This window comes from Ictidomys tridecemlineatus, chromosome 6, assembly GCF_052094955.1.
Source record: "Ictidomys tridecemlineatus isolate mIctTri1 chromosome 6, mIctTri1.hap1, whole genome shotgun sequence".
Classification (NCBI taxonomy): domain Eukaryota; kingdom Metazoa; phylum Chordata; class Mammalia; order Rodentia; family Sciuridae; genus Ictidomys; species Ictidomys tridecemlineatus.
In genome coordinates, this window is record NC_135482.1 from 19,470,832 (window position 1) to 19,496,804 (window position 25,973).

The 25,973-nt window shown below is 35.6% G+C and overlaps 1 protein-coding gene across 4 annotated transcripts in view; it reads left to right on the plus strand.

Moving 5' to 3' along the window:
• The first annotated feature begins 5,808 nt into the window (after positions 1–5,808).
• Positions 5,809–25,973, plus strand: part of Bltp3b (bridge-like lipid transfer protein family member 3B) — an 81,623-nt gene continuing 61,458 nt past the window's right edge. For 3 of the 4 annotated variants that reach the window (XM_005322380.4, XM_040279532.2, XM_021724489.3), the window contains exon 1: positions 5,809–6,113. In XM_005322380.4, the coding sequence (XP_005322437.1) occupies positions 6,070–6,113 (44 nt within the window). In that variant the 5' untranslated portion in view covers positions 5,809–6,069. Of the gene's footprint in view, positions 6,114–16,487; positions 16,635–25,973 lie in introns of all 4 variants that reach the window. The other variant, XM_013357304.4, reaches the window with a different exon arrangement.

Here is a 25,973-nt window from a genome sequence, read left to right on the forward strand (position 1 = left end):
CAATGATATTTCTTGGAGAACAAAGTGCAAAATCATATGTAGCATAGAATTGGATACGAGGTCTCTTCAGCCTCATTCCCACCCGATTGTAGGATCCAACCACGAATTACATATGCTTTGTTCAGTCAATCTACATTTTTTTTTTTTTGTACCGGGGATTGAATCCAGGGCGCTCCATCACTGAACTACATCCCCAGCCCTTTTTTAAAGTTTTTATTATGAGACAGGGTCTCACTCATTTGCTGAAGACCTCGCTAAATTGCTGATATTGACCTCGAATTTGCGATCCTCCTGCCTAAATCTCCTGAGTCGTAGGGAGAGGCACGATGGCGCCTGTCAACCGTCTTTCTTTTAACTCACATACACAGCCCTTTCTTCTGCCTACTTGTTCCCTAGGACTTAGCTTATTGTGTCTTGTCTAAAAAACGCTTCCTGCGGGGTGCGGTGGCGCACCCCGCTAATTCCAGCGACTCCAGAGGCTGAGGCAGGATACCGAGTTCAAAGCCAGCCTTAGCAATTTACCGAGGCCCTAAGATACTCAGTGAAACCCTGTCTCTAAATAAAATACAAAAATGGGCTGGGGATGTGGCTCACTGGTTAAGCGCCTCTGGGTTCAATCCGCGGTACCAAACAAACAAAAAGTATTCCTGTCACACTCAGTTCTCATTCCTGGAATTAGGTTTCCCTCCTATATGTTCCTGTAATACCCCAGGCCTATATTTCATAATCGTTAAGAGAATTTATTTTGGATTAGAATCCAGATTCTGCCACAAACTGACTCTGTAGCCTTGGGTGATGAAGATAATAAAGATTAAAACTTACACAACACTTACCGAGTGTATGCTGTTTCAACATCTTTTACCCCAGCCCTTTTATTTTTTACTTTAAAGTTGCTTAGGGCCTGAATAAATTGATGAGGCTGGCTTTGAACTTTCAATCCTCCTGCCTCAGCCTCCTGAACTGCTGGGATTACAGACCTGTCCCACTGGGCAGTTTTTCCCAAATCTTTACATATGTTAAGTAATCTTTACAATTTTATGTTTAGGTATTATTATTATTATTACTATATTGAAACAAAAGAGCAGAAGTGGTTGAGAACACAGCCTCTAAATTTAAGCTGCTGAATCAAATCCTGGATCTGCCACTAGATGACCTAGACAAGTTACTAACCGCACTATGTCTCAGTTACCTCATATAAAATGAAATAATATTAACATTCCCTTGAAGAATTGTTTTAGGAAGAGAACATTATAAAAGTCAAGTACCTAGAAACAATTATTACTATCACTGCCTTTGACCATTGATCATCCTCTATTAACTTGCCCAAGTGGTAAATTCCGTGAAGTTGGGCACTCTATTCTATTGGTATCTATATCGCTTTATATAAAAAAGTTCATTGAAGGCTGGGGCTGTAACTCAGTTGCAGAGTCCTTGCCTAGCACGTGTGAGACACTGGGTTCGATCTTTAGCACCACATAAAATAAAATAAACAAATAAAATAAAAACATTTTGTTAAAAAAGAGTTCATTGAATGCTCAATTACATTCAAATTTAGTTATTCTGTTTTCTCCAACTAAATATTAATGTAATAAGATCTCTTCAAACAAATGTACTTTATAAATCTTATAGAGCAGTCATTTCATTTGTTTTTTTTTTTCATCTCTTAAAATATACTCTCTCAATTCTGTCTCCTTTTCATCAGCACTTTTTTTTTTTTTTGGTTTTTCTCACCACTTACCTGCTTTTTAATCAAGATTATTCCTGTTTTTGGGTTTAGCTATTATCAAATACTATATGAAACTTAAACAGAATTTCTACTCTTAAATATAACCTTATAAAGTTTCCACCCACAAATCCTGAGGAATCCTTAGAGACAACAAATTTGCACCACGTTTTCTCCAAAACTGCTTGTTCCACATATACCACTTATCTCAATTATTGGTGTTCCCCAAGATCCACCCATTGCTCCAATCTAGAAACCTCAATTGCCTTGATTGCTTATCCTTAACTGGATCTCTGGAATCTGTCATTGACCTTCCTCCATCTCTACTTATACTGTCTTATCTCTCACATGAAATAATGCCACCACCTACTCAATGAACTTTCTGTTTCCAATCTTTACTTAATCCTCTGTACTGAAAGAATAATTATCAGTAAATATTTTGCTAAATAAGAAATACAATTGTTTTCCCCAACTCACCCTCTCAGAAGTCTTCATGGCTTGCTACTGCCTATGAAATAATGTTCAGCTATCACATTTATGAAATTTCATCTCCCTCCAACCCATATTATATCAGCGTACTAGTAAAGTTTAACAACTAGATCTCTAGGAGAAAATAAGCCCTGGATTATAGTGTTCATTTGTTTCTATGCCATGAATACTATCATCATGTTTGATTTCAAACTACTGAGAAGTCACCAAACACTGAACTCAGAGTACATAAGTGATGCACATGATTGGTTTTTATGAGCCAGTTGAACTAGCTCTGGCACAAACCATTCAGTAAAAGTTCTAACTCTCTTCACCTTCACACCATGCACTCTCCCCTTGCAGATTTTGGCACAAAGAATCTCAAGCATGTAGATTCCACTCTTCAAATATATGTATATTTTGACAGTGTGTAATTTTAAGAGCATTAAAAATGTAATTTCATATACATAATAATGAATATGTGTAAACTGATTTATATGCATTAAGTCATCTTAATGCTTGGATCAGACTTATACCTTATCTTGTTGGCTCCTGCATTAATGGATTATTATATATATATGTGTGTGTGTGTGTGTGTGTGTGTGTGTGTGTATGTGTATTTTTTTTTTTTTTGTACCAGGGATTGAACCCAGTGGCGCTTATACACTGAGCCATATCCTCAGCCCCTTTTTATATTTTATTTAGAGACAGGGTCTCACTGAATTGCTTAGGGCCTAGCTAAATTACTGAGGCTGGCTCTGAACTTGTGATCCTCCTGCCTCAGCCTCCCTAGCTGCTGGGATTACGGGCATGCACCACTGTACCCAGCCTGGTTAATAAATATTAATGTATAATCACGGCATATTTGTATGATAGTTATTCTTTTATTTTTTCAAAATTATACTTTGATAATTGAGTAGCAATTAATAAATGTGTAAATTAATTTAGAAACATTGCTGATTTCATGCTGGTTTTGTGGTATTGTTTATTCTATCAATCCAGAGAGAATAAAAGTGAAATTATTACTATTTTTCACAATGAAAAGGTATTATGATTATTAACTTGTGAGATTCTTTGAAATTATTTTGAAAAGGAATCTGTATGTTGTTCTAATGACCTACCATGTATAGCCTTGAACTTTCACACTGTTATCCTTTTTCATAATTGTATTCCATTTGCCAAAATACTCTCTTCTTCCTAGTGAATGGATAACAATAGCTATCATTCTATTGTGTTATGCACTCTTCTAAGTAGTTTTGCTTTATTATCTTGGCTAATCCTCACAATCTCATGGAAGCATATTACATTACAGGGCTCAAAGAGGTTCCACACACTTCCTGTAATCACATAACTAAAAAAAATAGGCAGATGGAGTTTCAAATTCAGATCTTTTGGGGGCTGGAGTTGTGACTCAGTGGTAGTGTGCTTGTCTAGCACACATGGGGCACTGGGTTCTATCCTCAGCACCAAATAAAAATAAAATAGACATGGTGTCCACCTAAAACTAAAAAATAAATTTAAAAATATTTTTAAAAATTCAGCTCTTTGATTTCAGGGTAAATTATTTTTTAACAAATTAAAGTGACTCATTTTTATCTTTGAAATACTACCTCCATTGTACATCTGTCTCTAAATGGTCATGCCCTTGCTTCTGATTTTAGTAATGATAATGAATAATAATCTAGCATTTAATAAGTTTACTATATATGAGGCACTTTGTTAAATGATTGGATACTATTAATATTATCTCCACTAGATGAAATAACTGATGTAGACAAAGAGTAAAGCACTTTTCTGGCACATGTGAGGCACTGAGTTTGATCCTTAGCACCACATAAAAATAAACAAATGATATAAAGGCATACTGTCCATCTACATCTACTAAAAGATAAATAAATAACTTTTAAAATAAATAAATAAATTTTAAAAAGAGAAGATTAGTTCCACCAATCTCTCTTCTTTATCTTTTAAAATATACAAGTGTTCACTGTGTGTGTGTAAACTAAAACACTAATGTATACAGAGAGCTGCTATGGACCAGGTTATTGTGACAACTAAGAGCCTGGGGGCAGAGAGTGGTTTACAGGCAAGCAGAAAGCTCCTGTCCTGTGTTGATTGTTCATAAAACTGTAAGTAGACCAATCTATCCAGTTATCACCTGGACCCGCAGGTCATTTTTACTTTATTGTGTTCTATTTTGTTTCACCATTTTGTAGGACAAAGTGAAAGGTTCAGCTAGTCTGAAAATGCTTACTGTACCCCATAAACTCAAAGATATTTTGTTTATTCCTCCACAGATACAAGTGATCTCCATTAAAATTATTTTCAAGGTAGGAAACAGGAAGTTGACTGAAGCAACAGGTGAGGTCTGGGGCTAAAAAACAGCATCGAACTTGAGCATAGGAACTGAGTTCCATGTGGCCTGGCCTGATATTCCCCAGGGCATGGCCAGCTTTAATGAGTCTTCTCTAGGAAGACTCCAACACCTGTGACATGGCCGCTATACAAGCTCAAAGGAGTTGTTCCCCATAATAGGGATTTTCAGCAATGAGTTGTTTTTGTGGATCAGAGCTTCCAAGTAGTTCAATTTTATTTTTGCAGTTTTTAAAGATTACTTTTTTTTTTCAAAACCCAAATCTCTGGGATCGCTTTCATTCAAAAACAGTATATAATTGAAAGTGGGAAACTCTTTGGTAAACCACTGGTAAGATTTATGGGAAGGTTGTATACTTCATGCAACTCTGTTCTCATTAGTGGGGAAGGGGGGTTCCCCATCATACATGTAAGAGGCTACATTGTAACTGTTTTGCTAGGTTGCAAATTTTCTGAAAACTGCCTGCACAATAGGTGACCAGCAAAAGTTACCTAGATGCATGAACAACACAATCCCCCCAGCTCCGCCATCTTTCAGTGAAGACACTAACCTATTTTTTTTAATCTCTTTATTTATTTTTTGAGCTCTATTATTATTATTATTATTACTGCATTACAATTCTTAATGCATCTTTATACCACAATTTATCATATCTCTGACATGATTAAAGTGAGGACAAAACTAATTTTCTCCAGGTTAACACTACTAGAAAATTCCAAAGTCGGGACTTGAATTTGGGGTTTCTCACCTCTGAGTCTACATTGAAAACTTTTACTTCTCTTAGGACTGGCATATCCAGGGCAAATAATAAATTGCAGTATTTAGCTAAGGAAAGATCTTAGCAAAAGAGAAGAAAACAAAACAAAACAAAACAAAATAAAACAAAAACCACAGGAGACATCTGAACAAAGCCGAGTAGCTCAAAAGAAAAAAGCAAGTAGAGCAATTCGTGGGTCAATTTCTGAGGAAATGAAAACAGAAGTAGTATGTGGAAGGGCAACTCATTGATGGAGGCAGGAACAGAGACCAGAGAGAGCAGAGGGAACAGAGATCAGAGAGAGCAGAGGAAGGAGTAAAGTCTAAGTAGGTTATGGGGTTGGAGTCTGAAGACCCTGTAAGATAAGGGCAGCCCAGAGTCCGCAGGCAGGTCCAGGCGGTGGGGCGTGGCCTGAGGCTTTCCCCTCCCACCATACGTCGCATTGGCCCCGCCCCGCGCCCGCCTAGCCCGCGCCTGCCGCACCACCCCCACCCTCCCCCGGTCTCTTAGGTGATGCTGCAGCCAAGATGGCGCCGGCGGCGGCCGCGGCGGCCTGAGCGTCATGCTCGGGGTTCTCGGCGGCGGCAGTGGCGGCGGCTGTTGGCGTCAGCCGGGGCCTCGAATCTCCTGGGGTGAGCGCTCAAGCGCCTCTCCTCCGGCCGGGTTAGCCTGGGCAGAGAGGAGACGGCCACGGCGTGAGGGGGCTGTGAGGACCAGCAAAAGCGCGGCGCCTCCTGCCTGGGCACCATGGCTGGGATCATCAAGAAACAGATCTTGAAGCACCTCTCCAGGTCAGTGAGCGCCGCGGGCGTGGGCCAGTCTGCCTGCGCCCCATCCTGCACACGAGGCAACCTGCGGCTTTGGGGGCCGTGAGGGCTCGCAGCTTGCGGGAGGCGACCCTGGGGCTGTCCCGCTCCAGTCCGGGCAGAGGTCGCCGCGCCGGATCTCCAGTCGCCTGCGGAGTCCGGGACTGGCTTCGGAGTCCACCATGGGTGGGTTCTGTCCCCGGCGAGCTCGTAGAGAAGCGCCGAGGGCGGCGGGGAGCGGCATGCTGCGGGGGTTGGGGGACGCCTGCGCCCTGGGTGGATTTGACCTGAGCGTCGCCAGGTACCGAGTTGATGTGGTAGGTTCCAACTAGGGTTCGGTGCTTGCCTGTCTTGAGCAGAGCGGTTCCGTTAACCGAGGGCGTCTGGTGCTGTGTGGACTCTTGGGGCTGAGGCTGTCTTTCCAGTGAAACGTTAACCTTGTGATTGATTGTTCTCCATTCCCTTTACCTGGCGGACCCGTTCTGGTGCATTACAGGGTGTGCCTGTTTGCACAGTTAGGATTTGTGTTAGGTCTAAACGCAGAGTTCCCAGATTTGGCAAGTTCTTTCCAAAGTCATTTTAGTCCCACTTCATTCTTACCTAAAGAGCGTTTTTGCTTTCTTTTGCATTTGAGACCCTTAAATTTAGGGCGTTAACAACTGTGATTAAACCCTAGACATGTCATTCTTTCCATTTCATAACACAGTTTTAGTCAGAAACATGACTCAGTAAACTGGCAGTTTGTTACTGCTCTGGGCTTCTCCATATTTGTCTCAAGACAAGCTAAATGTAGGATCTTGTTCCAAGTTGGTAACAAGGAAGTCACAGCACTTGGTTAGGATCCCTCTGTAATTTGTTAGCTAATGATTACTTGAAACTGATTTTAGGAAGAGACTCCGGTGTATTCATAGCTTTTTACAGTAAACATAATTCTTGATTTTCCAGATTATTTTATACCACAGGTGATATGTTGGGAAACAAAAACAGTACTTCTGTGATTCAGCAAGTATTTTCCTGTCTTGTAACATTAAATATGATATAGTTGTTTTAATGTAGCAAATTAACAACGTTTTTGAATATGTATTTCTTAATATTTTCACTAACTGGAAAGTTTCTTTTAAAATTGCACATATATAGTAAAGTGTTGATCTCTCTTATTTTGGAAGGTTTTCTTTTCTTTCAGTATTTAGATACTTTTATCAGATGCCCCACCCCGCTTCTCCTACCTAGTTCCATAAGAAAATTCAGACCTGAGAAAATGATTTGAATGCCGTCTCGTTTTTCCACGGGTGATGGTATATAGCTAGTACCACTCTAGATGCCTAGACAAAAATTTATAACAATCAATAAGTGTCTTAGAGCATTAGCGTTTAATTCTCCTGTAGTCCATTTGAGAAGGACTCTTGAACCGAAGAGTAATGGCTTACTTCATAAAATACCTATGTATTTAGAATTAAGTCCTTACTTTACTATTATTATTATTTAATTTGTTTTAATTAGTTACACATGAAAGTCCTTGCTTTATAACTTGTATAGCTTTGTGGTAGATAGTAAAGATGATTTTTTTTCCAGAAATGAGTTTTTTGAATACTTGTATTTTCAGTTATTTTATTTTATACTTCAGAACAGCCTTAGATGACTGAAGAATGTTGCATTCATACTTTTGGTTAACATTGTATTTAGTGGTATTGTTGTAAACTTTCTAAGAAAAAAATAGTTATTGATTAATCTAAAGGCTATTTATAATAGACAAAAAAGGCAAGTGTTGTGATAAATTATATTTATTCTAATAGGAATGAACTTTTGAAATTGTCTGCATCAAGTTTAATTGTATAGATTATCCATTGTCATGAAGATGGCACTATATTGATCCGTGATCTGGAATACAGTTTAACAGGAAATACTCAAAACAAAATAACTTTCTAATAATAGACATTTAGTGTGGCCTGTGGGCACAACCCATGGCACTCTGTCAAAGTTGAAAATTGACCACACAGTTGAAAATTGTGGGCCCCATGCTTCATCTGTTTTGCTTACTTTTATTTTTTCCTGTAGCACTCATCCTTATCCATCCTAATACATATTTATTTGCTATTTGGCACCACTTAAATGAATGTAAACTGCATGAAGGAAGAGATTTTTCTCTTGAGGTTAGCATAAACTAGACACTCAGTAACCATTTATGTTGAATGAATAGTGTGGTTGAGCTGACTTTCCCTCACATTGAGGCAAGACTATATGCTACCCATATTATCACAGATTTGAAGATGACCAGTTTTCTTGTTTTTTTTTTTTAAGAAGGAATGGGCAATTAAATCATTAATGAGTTTTGAGTCCTGGAAAAGAAATTAAAAAATGACCTGGTTCCTGTAGGATCTTATGTAGGGATTATTCATCCAGTAAGGAAGAACATTATTTAGAAAACAACAGGAGAGAAGATAATGCTCACTCTGAGCCTTGATATTGAGGTATAGTAAAATTATGAGATTAAAACTAACATTGTTGATCAGATGTAGGGATTTGAGAAGCTGATTTATTGGAAAAATATGAAAGATAGTTGTACTTGAGAGATTGACAAATGCGCTGAGTAAATGCTGAACTAGTTGAGAAGTATACATTTATATAATGCTGTTCCTTGCCTAATTGTTCTTTAATATGTATTCCTAGCATCTCTTACATGAATCAAAAGTTTATGTGCTTGAATAATCTCATTGGAGGATAGGGAGTGTGTTTGAGGGAGAAGAAGGTTAGATAAGTTACATTTTAAAAATATTTTTAGTTATAGATGGACACAGTACCTTTATTGATTTATTTTTATGTGGGGTTGAAAGTTGAACCCAGTGCCTCACCTGTGCTAGGCAAGTGCTTTACCACTGAGTTACAACCCCAGCCTGAGAAATTAAACTTTTAAGAGAAGTGGAACAGGAAAATACTTTGAAGGAGAAATTACCCAGATCCTTTATACTAGATCAGCAGAGGTTATGTGTTTGAGGTTTTCTATATTTAAAAAAAATTTTTTTTTAGTTGTCAGTGGACCTTTCTTTCTTTCTTTCTTTCTTTATTTATTTATTGTGCAGTTCTAAGAATCAAACCCAATGCCTCAACATGCTAGACAGGGGCTCTACTACTGAACTACAACCCCAGCCCTGTTGGAGGCTTTTCTAAGAGAATTTATTTTTTTCCACAAAGGAGTAGAAAGTTTAAAAAAATAAAAAAGTTGGGGCTGGGGATGTGGCTCAAGTGGTAGCGCGCTCGCCTGGCATGCGTTCGGCCCGGGTTCGATCCTCAGCACCACATACCAACAAAGATGTTGTGTCTGCCAAAAACCGAAAAATAAGTATTAAAAAAAATTCTCTCTCTCTCTCTCTCTCTCTCTCTCTCTCTCTCTCTCTCTCTCAAAAAGAAAAGTTATAGCAAATGTAAGAAAGGAAATAGGAGTGGGAGCGACATTTCAGGTCAAGATCTTCATATCTGTTACTTGGTGTGTGTTTATACATGTGTGTATAGGTATGTTTTCAGGTCATGATACAAATCTTCTTCTCATTCCCTTGGCCTCAGGGCATTCTGTGCTATCTATACATAAGGTTTTCTAGGGACTGGGAATTGGCTGCTAGGACATAAATTCAAGTGCATGGATGGAATCTGTATAGTTTAAAGCAGTGATTGTCAACCATAGGCAGTTTTGCCCCTCAGGGGACATTTGTCAATGGTTTGGGGGGAGGTAATGGATCACTGAGCCACATCCCCAGCCCTATTTTATATTTCATTTAGAGACAGGGTCTCACTGAGTTGCTTTAGCATATTGCTTTTGCTGAGGCTGGCTTTGAACTTGTGTTCCTCCTGCCTCAGCTTCCTGAGCCATTGTGATTATAGACAGGTGCCACCAGGCCCAGCTTGGAGACTTTTTTTTATTGTCATGACTTAGAGGGGTGGTACTATTGGCATCTACTATTAGTAGAGGCCAGGGATGCTGCTAAATATCCTATAATGCATAGCACAGTTCCCTACAATAACAAATTTTTGGCTCAAATGTCAGTATAATTTAGCTGGTTGAAAAACTGGTTTAAAGGTATACAGATGTGTATCAAATGATTGAGCTAGGACATTTTTCTAGTTAAGCTTATATTGTCTGCAAACAACAGAAACCTGAAATATTTAAAAAGTTATTGTGGTAGGTCACAGAATCAAAGGAAGATCTCAATGGCAAATCAAGAGAAGGGCAGGAACCATTCAACTCTTAAAAACTCATTGAAAGAATTCCTGAACCTTCCTCTTGGAGCAGGGTTTCTGAATCTCAGTATTATTGACATTTGGTCTAGATAATTCTTTGTTGTGGAGGGCTGTTCTGTCTCTTATAGGATGTTTAATGCTTCTAGACATTGCCAAACATCCACTGGAGGACAAAATTGCTCCTGATTGAGAACCACAATTGAGAGATGATGACCCATCTCTCAAAATTCCTAGTCTCTGATCTCTCCTTTCAAATATCAGATTCCTGGGACAGGAATTCTATGTGACCCAGTTCTGTCTATTCCTAGATCAATTAACAATGGCAAAGGGATGTACAACAAAGGTATGGTTATGGTCAGAATTATTTTGAGTCAAGGTTGCTGCTTTGCTTGTATCTGTAATAGTGAAGTAAATTAGATTTCCAGGATCCTCATTTGTTATTATAAGGAATTGAACTTACTCCCTGAGTTGGAGAGTGACTGCTAATTAAAAGAATTCTAGATAAAAGAGTGATATGATCAGTATAGAAGTCTGGTTTTTGGAATATAGGGTTCAGGAGCAACATCAGGTGAAAATATAGAGCTTTCAAGTAACTCAAGTAGAAAACTAATGTATTGGTAGGATATTGATGTCTTTCAGAATTCATAGGAAAGTCGGAGAATGAGAGTTGGAAAGGATTGGATCCAGACCTGTTCCAAAGATGGTCTCGATATAACTTGTTCTGTAAACTAGGAGGAAGGAACAAATAGAAGAAGCAGGTGGCTGAGAAGACCACTGAATGTTCAGAATATTCTTGTGGAGATAAGGAAGGGTTGCAGTATTTTGTGACTAAATGGCAGTGTGATAGAGTACTTCACAAATATAGAGTACCTCACAAGGTGTTGGTAGGATGGGCCTCTAAAGGAAAGAGGAGAGAAGATACCATCTGGAGAAAAAAGGAAAGAACCTCAAAGAATTGCAAATGCTATCCAGGTAGAAGAGCAGTAGCGAAAAGAAATGAGAGTTTGCAGGGATTGGAGTTTTTGTCTACAAGTGTCATCTTGAAGCTTTAAGATTTTAGAGGCCAAAATAAGCCTAGTTTGCTCAGACATGGCCATGGAAGTAAGTTGCTAAAGAGAAGTTTGGGTGCATGTAATCGGAAATGAATATTGCGAGGTCTATAAATATCATTGTGACATAGAGTCGTCTGTTGCTTATACTGTCAAATAATTTCATGTCATTATTTAAAGGCTGATTATTCACATGCTTCACTTATATGGTAAAACTTAATAAATAAATAATTTTTGAGAATGTATCTATTTCAGGTTTTTAAGCACTTGCATGTGCCAAATATTGGGAATTAGGGATACAAGGATGGGTAAGACCTGGTCTCAGCTCTTGGGAAATTTCAGTGATTCTATTTTGATTCTATTTGAGAGGCATGAGTAGGATCACTAACTATAGCTATTTCTAAACTGTCCTGCCATGTGAAATTTGTGAGATGGGTTTACTTAGAGTAGGCAATTGGGGAAAAAATGAGTTAAGTATTGCTTTTTGGATTATAAGTAAATTGGTCATGGTTGTTTTGTTTTTTGGTTCCAAGAATTTAACCCAGAAGTTCTTAACCACTTAGCCACATCCCCAGCCCTTTTTTAAATTGTTTTTTATTGAGACAGGGTCTCTTTAGGTTGCTAAGTTGCTGAGGCTAGCTTTGAATTTGGGATCCTCCAGCCTCAGCCTCACTAGCTGCTATGATTACAGGTGAGTCCTACCATGTTGGGCAGTTTGGGGTTTGTTTTAGAGTAAATTTTGGTTTCTTTAAATCGACAGTATTCATTTTTCCAGAATTTCTAATATCTTGGATTTTACACTAGATATATTAGTTGTTTAACACATAATTTACTCAGTGCCTGCTTTATGCAATACTGCTCCAGAGTGCTATGGATATAGCAGTTAACAAAATAGTCAAAAATCTCTACTCTAGTTAAGTGTTTACATTTTAATTAGAGGAGGAAGACAGTAAGTCAATAAATGAAATACATAACATATCAATTTGTGTTAAGTACTTTTGGAAAAAATAACAAAGGGAAAGGGGATAGGAATTTCAGGAAGGTAGAAATGGAGTTTGTGGTGTTTTTTACATTTTTTATTGGTGCATTATAGTTGTACATAATGGTGGGATTTGTTCTTATATGGAGTTTGCGGTTTTAAATTTGGTGATTGGGAATGCTGAATTGAGAAGGTATTATTTGGGAAGAGAACTGAAAGAGGTGGTGGGAGCAAATGCAAAGGGTCTTGAGGTGGGAGAGCCTGTCATTTTTTAAGTATACCAAGCCTCTACTATAGGTGAAGTGAAGAGGGATAAAGAAGAGATCAAAGAGAATACGAAGGCCAGATAATGTGGGAATTCATAATGACTTTGACTTTGACTCTGAGTGAAATTGGAAGCTACTGGAAGCCTGTCAGCCTAAGATCACTGTGGCAGCAGTGTGGGAAATAGGACAAAGGCAAAAACAGTAGGCCAAAGATGAGATTATTAACTAATCAAGTTACTGGTACCAAGGTAGATGATACCAGTAACATGTTGAAATAGTTTTTAGATACACTTTGAAGATAGAGCCAGGATTGACCTACAGAGGTGAATTGAGAGAACAATAGTGAATGACTTCAAAGATTTTCTCATTAAGCAACTGACAAGATGAAATTGCAATTTACTAAACTAGAGAAGACTGCAGAAGGACCAGGCTTATGGGAAAACTCGAGTTCAATTTTGGATACATTAATTTGGGTGAATATTAGGTTATCTAAATGGAGACGTTCTCCCGTTTTATTTGTGATGTGATTTAGAATAAAGGTTTTAGTTTGGCAACAACAATGGCAGTGTTTTTGTGTGGCCATCCCTGGCATTGTACAGTAAGTAATTACTACAGTGAATTGTGAGTTGAGGGATGCTCTGAAGAATAGTATATACAAATATCTGAAATAGAACAGGACTCTGTTTCTTTCACATTAATTTCCAACTAGAACCAGATTTTGATTCTTATAAAAGTTATTTTCATATTAATTTGAAAACTTCAAGAGAAATGAGAATTGAATACTTGCTCTAGTACATGTTGTAATATTACCTCTTAGAATCAGAAGGGATCTATTTCTCTATCAGTGAAGGAGATGATTAAAATGTTAAGATTTGTCTTTTACCTGAGGTCTGACAGATAATGCTGGGTGGTAAAGCTACTAGTCCACTATCATTTTAATTGATTTTTCTCTGCTGCCTGTTTAGGTTATTGTATCCACCTAACAGTTTACTTTTTTCTTTTTGGTACTGGGATTGAACTCAGGGGCACTGAATCACTGAGCCATATCCCCAGCCCTATTTTGTATTTTGTTTAGAGACACGGTCTCACTGAGTTGCTTAGTGCCTCACCATCGCTGAGGCAGGCTTTGAACTCATGATCCTCCTAAGCATCTGGGATTACTGGCGTGCGCCACTGCACCCGGCTCAGTTTGCTTTTCTTGTACTGAATTTTCAGCACTGTCCTATTACTCCTGTATGGTGTTTTACCATCCTCCGCTGCATATCCTTTACAAGATGATTATAGTCCTTAAGCTCTGTAACCCTTTGAAGTTAGAGGACTATAATATTTTGACTCAGCAATTCTTTGAAGTTCAGAAACATAATTTCTTCATTTCTTTTTACTTAGATAATTTTATTTTTTTGCAGTATTATACTTTGCCTCAGTACTGCAGTTTCCAGTCTAAGCTCTTATTTAATAAGTTAATCTTTTATCAATTATATATGCTTACAGTTATGCATATTACATAGATTTAATATGCATTGGTATTTAGCAGTGGGTACTGGTAAATGAAGTTCAGTTTGCTGTAAATACAAGTAGAAGACTTTGTTTCTGTGAGTGAAAAATAAGGAGTTATACTGACACCAAGCTTTTGTTTTTCATTTTTTATTGGTGCATTTTACTTGTTCATAATGGTGGAATTTGTTACATATTCTTATATGCACACAATATAAAAGTATATTTTGGTCAGTATCAATTCCAAGTATTTTTCCTTTCCCTCCTCTCTTTCCTCCCTATGGTCCCTTTCTTGTACTCTACTGATGTCCTTTTGATTTTCATGAGATTCTCCTAACCTTTCTTTCCCTTTTTCTTCTCCAGCTTCCCAAAACATAATCCTTGACCTGCTGATTTTGGCTTAACATAATGCAATTTAATTTCATTGTTATTGTAACAAGAATAGTTATGTATTAACACTGAAGATTTTGATAGAGGTTGACTTATTTTTCAAAAAAGAAAGAAAGGATCTCTGGCTTTTTTTTTTTTTAGCATAGCGTTGGGTGTTGTTTTCTTCCACTCTTGTCTATTTGTAAACCCATTTTTTTGTTATTAAGAATTAATATTTAGGAGTAACTTAGTGATACCAGAAAATTTGGTGATTTTAAAATTTGATAAAACAATACGTTTAGATATTGAGTTTCTTTCTCAAACATTTACTTCTGCTGTGAAACAACTTTATATATAACTGAGATATACTATAAAAAGGGACAACCAAAAAATATGAGCTTTATCTTATCTTATTATCTCCGTTGATAGGTTGTTCATTTATTTTTTTTCCTACCAGTACTTAGGATTACAAGAAAATTAAGGTATATGAATGCTTTATGGGAACATTTTGGTAGATGGGTCAATAAATAGAATTAAAGATAGAATATAAGTCTTATGAGAGGGTTAATTGTTTTATACCTTTATTTACTTATTTTTTGTGGTGCTGAGGATCAAACCTAGTGCCACAAGCGTGCTAGGCAAGCATTCTACCGCTGAGTCAACCCCAGCCTACTATATCCAACTTTTAACAGGAGAGATCATGAGACAAAGGTGGTCTGTTAGATTAGCTTGTAAAGAAATAATGAAATAAAATCACATAAATGACTTGAGGATAGAAATAGTCATTAAATTTGTTTGACTAGGGCATGCATACAAAATAATTATGTAAGGCAAATAAATAGAGAAGTTAAGGGAATTTTTTTTAAGTTTATTCAGTTTGCTAGAGATTTTATTTTCCAATACTGTACTTTTTTCCCTTTTCCCCCCACCTGTATTTTATTGTCTTACTTTCTGTAGCCAGATTATTGCATTCCTTCACGAAAGGCCATTGTGTCTCAGACTTCATTTTAGAAGTTCATTTTTCATGGGCAATTTTAATTAAGTTAGTCTTTGCTAATATCTTTCATTTAAAAACTCATTTAGGTTTTAAAATATATCTTTTTTTAAAAAAATCAAAACAGATGCTTCATTTTTATTAGTTCTGTTGATTGTCATCTCTTTTAAGGGCAGAATCACCTTCATAAGCTTTAAATTACAAGGGCAGTGTCTGTGCTTCTTTGTTCACCACAGTTTCTTTAGCATCCATGTTATGTAGAAGTTGTTCAAAAACATTTGAACCGGCTGGAGAAATAAATTTGTTCTACTACTTTGACTTCCATGGAATTCATAGGACATATATTGGTTGCCCTACATACATTTTTGGCACGTTTAAAAAGTTGACTTATATCCAAAAAATTTAATTTAAATGTTTTTTTTCCTAGAAAATACTATAGTTTTTTTAATACATTTTTAAGTATATATAATATTTTATTGTATCTTTCTTTGGCTTATGGATTATTTTTCATAGGTAATTTTGTACCTCAGTTTTCTCAGAAATGAGGATTATAGTTTTAATTGAGGCTCTTGGCAGTTAAATTGATGTGCTAATTTTTATTTGTAGGTTGCTTGTTTTGAAGAGTGCCAATCTTAATTGATTTCATTTAGTGTTAAATTAGATACTTCATCCTTTACACAATTTGTATACAAAATAGCTATTTCATTTTCATTGATTAAAATTTTAATAAAAAATTCTTTTAAAAATATGAATGTAATTCAGTAATAGTAATACCAGTGGTAGACAGAAAATCCTAAATGGTTAATTCATCTTAGCTATGTATGCAGTGTTTGCCTTTGGTTAATCCAGTATGAAATACAACTGTATTTTTTTAAAGTGCATCACAGCTAAATATTTTTATCATATCATTCCTTTCCTCTCCCTTCCCTTAAACTTGCTCCCTTCTGTGCCCCCTGTGTACCCACCCATTCCCTGCAGTGTTCCCTGCTGGCTATGGTGGAGATTGATGTGCTGTGAATTGCATAATCACCTAAATGAGTACCAGAAGAATCTAAGAAACCCTGGCAACTGACTACTTGCTTTCATCAGGAATAGGGACCTTTTGTCTGAATTTCCTGCCCTCAGGTAATACTTCTATTCCCCATTCTTCTTTTTTCTTTCTGTAAATGCAAGCACTTACAATGCGCGCCCCCATCATAATGATACTTTTTTTTAATATTTATTTTTTAGTTTTCGGAGGACCAACATCTTTTTTTGTATGTGGTGCTGAGGATCGAACCTGGACCGCACCGCTTGAGCCATATCCCCAGCCCCCCATAATGATAGTTTGAGAATTATTCTGATTTCACTTTATTTACTAGGTAGCTCTAAGCTCATGTAATCTTTTAGAAAAATGACTTCTCTAGGTTTGGTGAGCACTTAAAGCTGTAACCAGTTCTTTCTGATGTTGCAAGGGAGAATTTTATAATTTACAGCCAGTTATTTGGAAATAGTAATTAGTATTTGATCTACTATAATAGGTAAGGTTTCATGGTCTAATATAATTAGTGAGATCTGAAGGCTTTTTTGGTAATGAGGATGTTTTAAGCAATTCTCTCATTAATCATTGAAGGACTCAAGAGTTTATTTTGTGTGTTTAATATTAATTATAATCTTTATCATAGAGGTTGAAATAAGACAACAGTAGTGCAAATGGGATTAATTTTTGTGGAATGTAAGGGTTTCCCATCCTTTTTTTCTTCTGCCCTTCCCTGACCCCTTTAAAAATTCATTTCCAGGGAAAGCAATTTTTATAGTATAAAACCAAACTCAGGAAAATAGTGCTGAATTTCTTTTAACATGGGATTCAAAGAAAAACTCGAAACTCATATCATTGAACACTTATAATCCTTAGGAAATTAATCTACATAAATACTTTGAACCTTTTCTGAAAGTCTTGTAAATAAATTATTAATTAAAAACTAATGTTGGCTGTGGTGTAGCTCAGAGGCAGAGCACTTGTATAGCATATATGAGGCCCTAAGTTTGACCCCCAGCACTGTAAAATAAAAGTAATCATGAGTGAAATAATGCAACTCATTACATACTTATCCTAGGGGTAATGGAATGGTTGATAAACTTGTTGCCATATGCTAACTAGAAGTAGTACAATGACTTAAACATTGTTTTCCATTCTTGTGTGCCTAAATTCCATGCTATCATTTGGGAATCAGGATCTCAACCAAAATTGCCAAAGGAAAGATGCCAGGCAGATTCATTTTTTATTGATAATTAAAGTCTTGTTGCTTATAATGACACTGAGAGATAGTTCTTGTTTTGTATATATCCTCAGCAAATCCTCTGGGACAGTTGTTCATGAAGTATAGTAACAACTGTAATTCTTGGCTTTTTCTAGATAACACCTCCTTAACATATCTTTTTTGGCCATATTAGTACTGCATTTATTGAAAATGAGTTATGATTGTATTCCAAATTTAAGCTGTCACTGCAAGAGGGTCCCAAGAAGTTCTTGGAGAAGGGGGAACTCAACTCAGGACATGTGGGGTCCTTAACATATGTGACAGAAAAGAATTTCAGTATGCATGAGTCATAGACACAAGTTTATGTAAGTAAAGAGATATACATTAAAAGTAGAATGTGGACTGGACTCAGTGGCACATGCCTGTAATCCCAGTGGCTTGGGAGGCTGAGAAAGGAAGATTGCAAGTTCAAATCCAGCCTCAGCAATTTAGCAAAGTCCTAAGCAATTTGGTGAGACCCTGTCTCAGAATAAAAAATGAAAAGGACTGGGGAATGTGGCTCAGTAGTTAAGTGCCCCTGGATTCAATCCCTGATACCAAAAATAAATAAATGAAAGGAGAATGGGAATGATGATTTGAGGGTTCTCAGGCTTTTTAAAAGGAAACTTGATGAGTGGTATGGGAAAATACGTGAGGATGACATCAGTCTGATCTTTCTTTTTTTTTTTCCCTAATATTTATTTTTTAGTATTTGGCGGAGACAACATCTTAGTTTGTATGTGGTGCTGAGGATCGAACCCGGGCCGCACGCATGCTAGGCGAGCGCGCTAACTCTTGAGCCACGTCCCCAGCCCCTGTCTGATCTTTTTTAGGATTCTCAGGCTGACGTGGTCTCCATTATTTTATTCAGTAGATCACATTGGAAAATCCCCTGAATTATAGATTTTTCAAATCTTGTATCTTTCTTAATCTACTTATTGGGGGGCGAATAGTATACAAAGTAATTTTTAAAAATGGGAGTATTTATGGTAACTTTAAGATTTACAGATTTTCCAGAAATTTGAGAGTGCAGGCCTGGGAGAAAGACTGGCTTGGGAATGACAGACCTAGAAAAGTATGCAGAAACTCAGATTAAAATTATATTTTCTTGTCTTTCTTTTATGTCTCCTTCCTACCTATGTTTTATTTCTTCTGTCCTACCCTAGAACCACAGCTATCTAGGTGTTTTTTCAAGTTGCCTACTAAATTTAACTTCTTTTTCTTTAGTTATGGTTTTAATTAGTCATGATTCTTTTTTATTTAAATAACTCCTTAATTTATGCTCTTATCTTGGATCTACTGTATCAGACTACTTGGCACAGATTTGAATCTCACTTGTCACTACCCAGATTTAATTTATTATTTCTTTTTCAGTTGTTGCAATTAAATCTTCTCATTTCCTTCTGGTCTCATACTTCCCTGTTCATATTTGTCACTCTTATCAGATAAATGTTCAAAAATGTGAATTTTATTTAATTTCTTGCTAAAAATCTTTTAATGACTCCTGTTTTAGCTTATCTTTAATTTTATTTGTAAAAGAAATTTTTTGTTGTTGTTGTTCCAGAGAATTCTAAAGATTGAACTTGAGTACATAAAATTTACAAAAATAGAGTTTTAGGGGCTGAGGTTGTGGCTTGGTGGTAGAGTGCTCACCTAGCACGTGGGAGACCCTGGGTTTGATCGTCAGCACCACATAAAAATAAATAAATAAAATAAACGTGTTGTGTCCAACTACAACTAAAAAGTAAATATTAAAAAAAATAGACTTCTAGTTGAACCAGTGTCAGGGGAGGTTATCTGGCTTATCCTTTCCTTTTTTATTTCTTTTCCTACCTGAGATGAACCATGAATCTCCTTAGGAGCATTGTGAGAGCAACATTGATACATAAGATTAAACCCGTATTCTTTGTTATGAAAAATAAGAGTCTTTCTTGTTCATTTCTCAAGGCATGTAGTTTCTTTCCAAACTATCCAGTTCCTTATATTATATCTGGGCCCACTGAATGTTACTGTATAACCTTGAACATGCTATTGCTTCTGTCTGAAATGCTCTTTTCTCTGCCTTACTCTTAAAAACAGCTCAAATGCTGCCTCCTCTATAAAGCCCTCGAAAAGCAGTCTTCTTTACTATTAACAGAATTGATCACCCATTCCTTGTGCCTCCATTTTGTCCTGTTCTCATTTTTATTATAACATCAATCGTATGGTTCCTGGCACAGAGTAAGATTGTAATATACTGCAATGATTTGTTTATATACTTGTCTTTAAAAATAAACTGTGTGATCTTTGAAAAGCAGAAACTCTGTCTTAATGTTCTAAGTTTCTAAAGAGCTTAATGCTTTTTTTTTGTCATGAAGGATATATGTTTAGTTTTGTCAGGTCTTCTAACATTTCAACAAAATCTATGTATCCAGATTTTAATGTAGGTTTTACTCATTTATTTTTAGTGTTAGTAACAAATTAAGATGTTTTTTAAAACATACAGGCCAGGGGCTGGGGATGTGGCTCAAGTGGTAGCACGCTTGCCTAGCATGCGTCAGGCACTGAGTTCGATTCTCAGCACCACATAAATGTAAAATAAAGATATTGTGTCCACCTTAAAAAAAAAAAACTAAAAAAACAAATATTAAAAAAAAGAGGATGGGTTAGACTTAGACTTGACCTGTATCCATATCTGAGGCTGCTACTTTTTTTAAAAAACAAAAAAACAAAAACATACAGGTCAGACAAAAATATATCTGCAGGCAGAACATAGCTCATAGTCTGCCAGTTTAAAGAACTTTTCTGTTCTTTAAATGTTTATGTTGAAAAACTAGTTATATAGTTGATTGATTTTCCTTACACGCTTTCACAAAAACAATAAGCCGAACTCCGTGTAAATTGAGAACACTAAAAAAACCCAATAAAAATAGGTAAATTTTAAGTTATTGTGAGCACGCTTGATCCTTTATTCCGTGAACATTGTAGGTTTTATTTATTTTTAATATAAAGTCATCTTGTATGTAATAAGATTCACATTGACATTGAGAACTCCTTGAGGGTAAGAATTACCATATATTTCTACAATGCCTTTCTATATTTATAGAACATTTCTACAAATGCTTTCACTAAATGTTGAAATGAAAATTTATCAATGTAATAATAGAGTGGTAATTGATTCTAAGATACCTTTTAAATTGAAATTATAGTTTTGGTTATAGTCTTGGATGTGCCTTTGGGTGACCTTGAGCAGTTCACTTAATATCTCTAGCCTTCACATTCTCTACAATAAAATGAGACAGTTGGATCAAAAGAACATTTCAAGTTCTAAAATTCTAAAATCATATGATATTCTTTGCTAGTATGAAGGTTGCCTATGGTCCTATTCATTTTTTTTTACTTAATTTATAATTGTTTTTAATGTATTTATTAGGTGGCAAAATCAGTGCAGTATTTTCAAAAAGCCATAGTTCAGATACCTTACTTATTCCCTGGTATCTTATTAAAGTCCTTTCATTTATATTAAGAATGTGTATATATATACACACACACACACATGTATATGTAATATATATCTAAGTCACTTTATTGAAATTTAACTTATATGTAATAAATTGCAGATGCCTAAAGTATACAATTTGATGAAAATTCAACATGTATGGATTTGTGACACCATCACCACGTTAAGAAAATGAACATATTCACTCATCACCTGAAAAATTTCTTCGTGCCCCTTTGTAGTTCTTTTCCTTTGCTTTTGCCTTATCCCTGGCAACTCCTAGTCTACTATTCACTTATATCAGTTTGAATTTTGTAGTGTTAATTTGCATTTTAGGTAAAAGATTCATGTAGTGTATATTTTTTCTCTCAGCTTAATTATTTTGCAATGAACTTGTTTTGTTATATGCGTATCTTCTTATTGCTGAGTAGTATTCAATTATGTATATTCTATGTGTTTATCCATTTACCTTTTAATTAGTACTTAGACTGTTTACCCATTTATCTGTTAATGAGTGTATAGATTGTTTCTAGTTGTTGCCTATTATGAATAAAACTGCTGTGAACATTCATAAATAAGTGTTTGTGAAGACATAGGCTTTCACTTCTTTTAAGTAGCTAGTGTATAAAAGTTCCACTTGCTCCTTATCTTTGCCAGTACTCAATATGGTTAGACTTTAACATTTTGGCTCTTTTAGTAAGAAATAGTAACTTGTGTATTTTAATTTGCAGTTCCCTAAGATTGATTACATTGTTCATCTTTTCAAATACTTATCTGCCATCTGTGTATCTTTTAAAATTTGAGAGTCTGTTTAAACTTTTTGCCTGTTTTTATTAATAGGTATGTTTTTTTAGTTGTAAGAGTTCTTTACATATTATATACACAAGTCTTTGGCTTATCTTTTAGTAACAGTGTATTTTGAAGGCCAGAGCTTTAAATATGTTTTAAATATGGCTATACAATTGTTCCAATACCATTTGTTGAAAGTTTTTTGGGCTGGGATCATAGTTCAGTGGTAGAGGGCTTGCCTAGTACATGTGAGGCCCTGGGTTTGATCCTCAGGCTCATATAAAAATAAAGATATTGTGTCCATTTACAACTAAAAATATTTTAAAAAGAAAATATTATCTTTTTCACATTTAATTGTTTTTGTTGTTTTGTTGGATATCACCTTTCTCTGTATGGCTCTATTTCTAGACTCATTATTTTGCTCCATTGATCATTTCTGTACTTAAAAATAAAACTATCTTGATCATTGTAGCTTTGATAAATATTGAAATCGGTAGTAAAATGCCATACTTTTGTTCATCTTTTTCCAACTTATTTTTGGTCTTTTGCATTTCCATATAAGTTTTAAAATTGCATATCATTTCTACTAGAAAGCCTGCTGGAATTTTGCTTGGGATTGCCCTGAATCTGTAACTCTATTTGGGCAGAATTGGCTTCTCAAAAATATTAAGTCTTTAAATCTACTAATACGTTTTATTTCTTCATTTATTTAGGTCTTTAATTTTAGTAACATCTTGTCATTTTCTTTTTTTATACATGTTATATACCTTTTTTTTAGATTTATCCTTAAAAGTTTTTTTTTGCATGAACAATGCTTTAAAATTTTTAGCATCTGCTTGTGTTGCTAGCATATAGAAACTCAGCTGATATTTTTATTACAATAACTTTATTGAATGAAATGTACATGATATAACTGTATAAAACTTCCATAAATAGCTCTGGGGACTCAGGTTGTAGCTCAGGTAGTAGAACCCTTGGCTCACATGTATGAGGCACTGGGTTTGATCCTCAGCATAATATAAAAATAAATTTTTTTAGATATGCATGACATTAACATATTGTACATACATGGATCCTCTAATTAGGATCCTAGTCTTCTTGTTGTACATGATGTAGAGTTTCACTGGTGGTGTATTCATGTATGAATATAAGAAAGTTTTGCCCAATTCGTTCTACTGTCTTTCCTAATTACATCCCCCTAACCTTCCCTTCATTCCCCTTTGTCCAATCCAGTGAACTTCTAGTCTTCTCTCCCCTTTATTATGTGTTAATATCCACATATCAGAGAGAACATTTGATCTTTGGTTTTGGGGGATTGACTTATTTCACTTAGCATGATAAATCTCCAGTTCCATTCATTTACTGACAAATGCCAGCATTTCATTCTTCTTTATGGCTGAATAACATTCCATTGTGTATAGGTACCACATTTTTCTTTATCCATTCAACTGTTGAAGGGCACCTAGGTTGGTTCCATAGCTTAGCTATTGTGATTTGAGCTCGTATGAATATTGATGTGGCTGCATTATTATAGTATGCTCATTTTAAGTCCTTTGGGTATACAACTGTGGAGTGGGATAATGGGGTCAAATGGTGGTTCCATTTCAGATTTTCTGAGAAATCTTCATGCTGTTTACCAGAGTGGTTGCACCACTTTGCAGTCCCATCAGCAATGTATGAGTGTACCTTTTCCCCCACAACCTTGACAACATTTATTATTACTTGTATTCTTAATAATTGCTATTCTGACTGGAGTGAGATGAAATTTCAGTGTAGTTTTAATTTGTATTTCTCTAACTGTTAGACATGTTGAACACTTTTTCATATATTGTCATCATATGAAGGGTACCTATTGCAACATGTCTTTTTTTTTTTCATTGTTGATGTTGACCTTGATCACTTGGCTGATGTCATATTTGTTAGGTCTGTATTATGAACTTACTCTTTTTCCCCACTTTCATAGAGTGTACTTTAAAAGGAAGTTCAATATGTAGCCCACAATACAGGAGTAAGATTTGGAACTTTTCAGCAATAGAAGATTTGTCTATTCCCTCCCAGTTATTTATTTATTTATTCAGTTGTGTATTTCTATCATCATTAACCGATGCATACTTATTTTATAGTTTGGGTTATTATTAGTACTGTTGTATTTATTTTGTTGCTCAAATTATTCCATGTTTGGGAGCTCTTTCTTTTTTTTTAATATTTTTTAAGTTTTAGGTGGACACAATATCTTTATTTTACATTTATATGGTGCTGAGGATAGAACCCAGTGCCTCGGGCATGCTGGCAGCGCTCTACCACTGAGCCACAACCCCAGACCTGGGAGCTCTTTTATTAGACTCCTTTATACCTTCCACTTAATTTTCAACATATTGTCCCTAGATCCTGCAACCTTGCTAAAGTCATTTATTGGTTCTCATAATGTTTCTAAAAATTCTTTAGGATTTTCTATATAAATGATCATGTTGCTAGGGAAAAAAGAGAGGTTTTACTTCTTTTCCAAACTTATTTTGTTGACCAGAACATCCAATAAAAGTGATGAGAACAAGCGATCTTGCTTTGACCCTATCTTGCAGAAAAGTAATTTAGTCTCTTATTATCTAAGTATGATTTTAGCTGTAGGTATTTTTTTAAAATAGATGTTCCTTATAGTTTAGGGTAAGTTTTCTTCTGTTTCTAGTTTATTTAGAGTTATTTTTCTATTTGACTTTTATCAATTGAAATAGAACATATCAGACTGTATTCCACTATTATTTAGTGAAATTTTTGTTTTGCTTATGTGTATATTTATTAAATCTCATGACTCTTGCCCTAGGTTATGTCAGTCTTTAATCTTAAAATCTTTTAACTAATTCATTTTCGAGTCTGTAGATAATGGGGCACTAACCCTGAGAGGGGAGTGTCAGATTAAAATATGTATAACTGGGATGAAAAGATGGTTTGGGGTAAAGGAGAAAATGAGGAAATGGTGGTTCGTGTAGAAAAGCCTTATCTGGTTTTAAGTTCTGATTGACAGGATCTTTATGGCTGCATGATAAAGTCTGGATTGTGAAAAGATGTGATTAGTTTCAGCTTAATAACTTAATGTTTCTAGCCAGAGAATTTGGCAGTCTATCAGAGTCTGAGAAGTCTTTCCAGAAACATTCTCTCTTGTACAATTTTTAAATGTTTTAAGGTTTTTTTCTCCTCCTACAAATATTTTTTGAACATAGTCAAGCAGAAGATATTAAAGTAATTTTGCTTACATAAAGATATTGGTTCTTTTTTTAAAAAAACTTCTATATGTACTTATTTATTTTTATGTGGTGCTGAGGATCGAATCCAGGACCTTGCATGTGTTAGGCGAACGTTCTACCACTGAGCCACAATCCCAGCCTAAAGATATTGGTTCTTATAATATCTCTTAAAAAGTAATGAGAATTAATACTTGTTAGGGGCACAGAATCTTGAGATACTAGCCAGTTTTCAATTATACTAGTTCACCGTAAGGGTTTAATTGGGTGTAGTTTGATTGGGTGTAGTTGTGAAAGAATGGAAAATGATACAGAAGAATCTTTTTGATACTTTTTTTTAATTTCTTCATTACCTTCTTTCTCAGTCATATTACATTATTAATTTGTCTATTAGCTTCAGATTTGTTATTAGATTCACAAATCTCTTTCCCACCCTTTGTTAGGTAGCCAACTTCATTGTCTACTGGTTTATTTTTCATTTTCTTTTATAATGATAAGTAGATACTAAGTTTGTGAGGCTAACCTGGAACTTTCTAGCCTCCTGGCTCAGTATTACAGCTGTATGCCAGTAGGCCCGGCTATTTATCTACTTTTATTTGGTGCAAAAAAATTACAAATTAATGTAAAACTTTCTGAAAAGGTATTTTTATACTAGCAATAAAGCAGCCTAGTCAGTTTTTTT